The sequence below is a fragment of the Coccinella septempunctata genome, chromosome 7, assembly GCF_907165205.1.
Source record: "Coccinella septempunctata chromosome 7, icCocSept1.1, whole genome shotgun sequence".
Taxonomy (NCBI): Eukaryota; Metazoa; Arthropoda; class Insecta; order Coleoptera; family Coccinellidae; genus Coccinella; species Coccinella septempunctata.
The window spans coordinates 5,972,512-5,975,875 of record NC_058195.1 but is presented as its reverse complement, the minus strand read 5'-3'; the positions used below and the strand labels follow the sequence as shown (position 1 = coordinate 5,975,875).

The window sequence follows — 3,364 nt, the reverse complement described above, 5'->3', positions numbered from 1 at the left end:
ATCATTTTAGCAAAAATTAAATGTTTTGTTTATGATCTGTATTGACAAATTTGTCTTTGTATTTCTTGTGTATTCGCATAATTTTGATTCACTACTAATGGCTTCAATTCTAACAGTTCATGGAAGTGAGATACTTAACCTCAGACCATTTTATACACAACCTGATGATTCCGGAAAATTCAATTCATTCTCAAGAGAAGGAAGTAGCAATTAGCACTGCAAATTCTCAATCAGGAAAATCAGTATTAACTACCTTATTAAATCTGGATTGAATAGAAAAACATTTGTTATCGTCTGAGCTTCGAGATTACTTTCAGCGTGCAGTACTACAAAATTGAAGTTTGAGGTAAATTCCTTCATGGATTCAAAACGAGAATAATCCATACAATACTAGTATAATAACACAGTTCCATGGAAATTAAAGGAGCGGTAATGATTCAGTTGAGCTTAGTTTGTGCATTCAGTGCGGTATGTCTGGTTACTTGTTTTGACCAGGATAAAAGTATCAATGTGAAGGATAAATGGGAACAATTTCTGGTAAGGAAAAGCATAGGATAGAAGAGATACGAGGCCAAATGTAGATTTATTGATCAAAGAAGTTGCCTGACACGTAAATTGAGTTTTTTTGATTCTTCTGTGTGAGCTGATCGGGAATGCGTATAGTAAAGATCCTTTGCAATCTCAGCAAAACATTTTCCATATTAATGAAGATACGAAAGTTCATATTTTAGGACATTTGCATCCTCAGTCAGTTTTAGGGCCTCTATCTTCACTGGACCATTGTCCCTCACGTCACCACTGTACTGTCACTAGTGTCACCCTGTATACATTAATTCGCGATGAGTTTATCCATCATGCCACATATCGATCTCAATCCTTTATTTCCATAGAGGGTACACAACAAGAATTATGACTACTCGGAGAAGAACAGACGCTACAAAATATTCCAAAATAACCTTCGTACCATAGATCAGCACAACTGGAGGTATCGCAAGGGCATAGAATCTTTCGAAATGGGAATTGGACCATTTGCGGATCAAACTGAACGAGAATTCAAGCTCATGTTCGAAAAACAATCTGCTCCGTCCAAGACTACTCTGGAGAACAACGGAATATGCAAATTATCCGTGAACAGAACTAAATATCCACCCTATTACGTTGATTACAGAAGCATCATGCAGCCAATTAAGGATCAGAAACCACACTTATGCGGTGCGGGCTGGGCATTCGCAGCGGTAAGTCTTTTATAATCTGTTTGCAGTGCTGCATTTTCTCAGTTCATCTCATATTTTGCGATTTCACAGTTGAAATGGTGTCGACCATCATTCACTGTAGGGCGAAAAATTAACAGTGCTATGATGTGAGTAATATGGCTGCACTGGACACAACTAGTAGGTACTCCAAACACGCACGAGCTATGAAAAGGTACCACCTAGGAAAATAGGGATTAAATACAAATAACTGCTCACAAATATAATAATTAGGATATCTACAACAGGTGTGAACTGTACAGAGCACGCGCAGTTGCATTTTAGGGTAGGGAAAATCTATCTGCGCTTGCTCTGTTTCCTAGGAAACTTTTCCGATTTTTTCTTTCATTAGAACCTTCCACAAAGTATGAGGAAGGTTGCAGGAAAAAATGAATCAAATCTGTTCAGCCGTTTTTACGTCGAGCCATGACATAACAAAACAAGGCTCCACTTTTTTCATGAAGATTACTTGTCGTGCTATAAAATTCATCTATGAATCGATGAGGGTGTTTTGTAATGAGTGGCGTTGGTAGTCATCTAATAGTGACCAATAAGCTTCTCGACGGCTCCAGTATGGTCAGCAAATCTCGTCACACAGTTTTGGCTGCAGCAGAACTATGTACCCACTCGTTGACCTCGACTAAATAGCAAAATATTTACAGGTTGCAACAGTCGAAGGAATGACGATGAAAAAACTCAAATGGGACAAATCGCTGAGCGAGCAGAGTCTGCTAGATTGCGCGGTCGGCCACGGATACCAATCATACGGTTGCAACGGTGGCAGCCTGTGGGGTGCGATGTTCTACATGAAGACTTACGGAGCCGAGACTTCTGAGGACTACCCTTACGAGGCCGCGGAAAAGTGTTGCAGAAGCCGTTCTAAACCGTTGGTGCGGGTGGAAACCATCTTCAATTGCCAAGGGACGGAACAGGAACTGATGCGGACGGTGGCTAGCCACGGTCCTGTTGCCACGATGATTGAGGTGACGCCATACATCATGCACTACAAGAAAGGCATCGTTTTCGACAGGAATTGCGTTAATGGCGCAAATCATGCTGTCACAATCGTTGGATATGGCATGGAGAACGGGTTTCAGTACTGGCTGTTGAAAAACTCCTGGGGACGGATGTGGGGTGAGAGGGGCTACTATAAGTTAGCCCGAAATTACGCCAATATCTGTCAAATTGGGAAGACCGCATTTTGTGTTGATATAAACTGTTGAACCAGAGCAACATCGGACAGGCAGTGGACTAATATTTCTTGGACATCCTCCGATATATGACCATCGTCGTCCTTCAGATGATGCATACAGTGGCACAATATCCATCATGACCGGTAGATTATTCGTGCAGCTTCTGAACCGCCTTCAATTTGTCCACAAGAACAAATTTTTCTCCGTATTGATAACCTTCGATTTCACACACTTTGATTGCGCGATCAACGATTTGACAGTCAATTTTCAAAACGAAATCACTGAAACCTTTTGATGTCTGTATATTATTGAAAAAGCAGCAATAGAGAAGCACTGAATGGATGTAGATGGATGATAATTTGATGTTAAAATGATATTCTGAATGCTCATGACTGAATTGTCAAGCGTTGATTCCACGATCAAGCTCTGTGAAACCGTGTGTTAGATTTAGACAAAAAGCAATGAATTTCCTTGTTCATTTTGCTCGTGCCAATAAAAATAATTGTTATAAAATAAAACTTTCACTTTCCCTTATCAAAGTAAACTATACTCACGATTGGTTGTAAGCACATTGAGAAAAGAACGAAGAATATCGAAGGTTTCACGCGTCAGAATAGAGATTCAGCTTTGGGAATCGAAAAAATGCCGAAGTCCTTTCGGTAGAAACCGCCAAGTAAGGCAAATGTTATTTTGCCGAGCCTGTGTATTGAACCCAGGGTACTACGGTTTTTTTTTTGCTGTGTGGGCTGCAATGCGACAGAATAGTCTTGATCTTCCGTGGTATACTATGTCGAATAGGATATATTGGGAACACAGGTACAGCAGATTCGAAGGTGCCGTGTCTGCGTGCATGAGTTCAGATACATAACAACCATTCTTGCTTTTTATATCAATGGATGTTATGTATCTGAAACGATTTAG

General features: G+C 40.3%; 1 protein-coding gene across 1 annotated transcript; it reads left to right on the top strand.

Moving 5' to 3' along the window:
* Window positions 1–152: 152 nt before the first annotated feature.
* On the top strand, window positions 153–2,924 carry LOC123316310 (cathepsin L-like proteinase). Its single transcript, XM_044902317.1, has 3 exons — window positions 153–537; window positions 891–1,235; window positions 1,913–2,924. Exons 1-3 carry the CDS (start codon window positions 412–414, stop codon window positions 2,471–2,473), a joined length of 1,032 nt encoding a protein of 343 aa, XP_044758252.1. The 5' UTR covers window positions 153–411; the 3' UTR covers window positions 2,474–2,924.
* The last annotated feature ends 440 nt before the right edge of the window (window positions 2,925–3,364 follow it).

Bases quoted from the DNA above. Each gene is read 5' to 3' on its own strand.
- LOC123316310 (XM_044902317.1), top strand. From the start codon at position 412: ATGGAAATTAAAGGAGCGGTAATGATTCAGTTGAGCTTAGTTTGTGCA. The intron at 538-890 runs GTAAGGAAAAGC...TTATTTCCATAG, and splicing joins ATAAATGGGAACAATTTCTG to AGGGTACACAACAAGAATTA. The intron at 1,236-1,912 runs GTAAGTCTTTTA...AAATATTTACAG, and splicing joins CGGGCTGGGCATTCGCAGCG to GTTGCAACAGTCGAAGGAAT.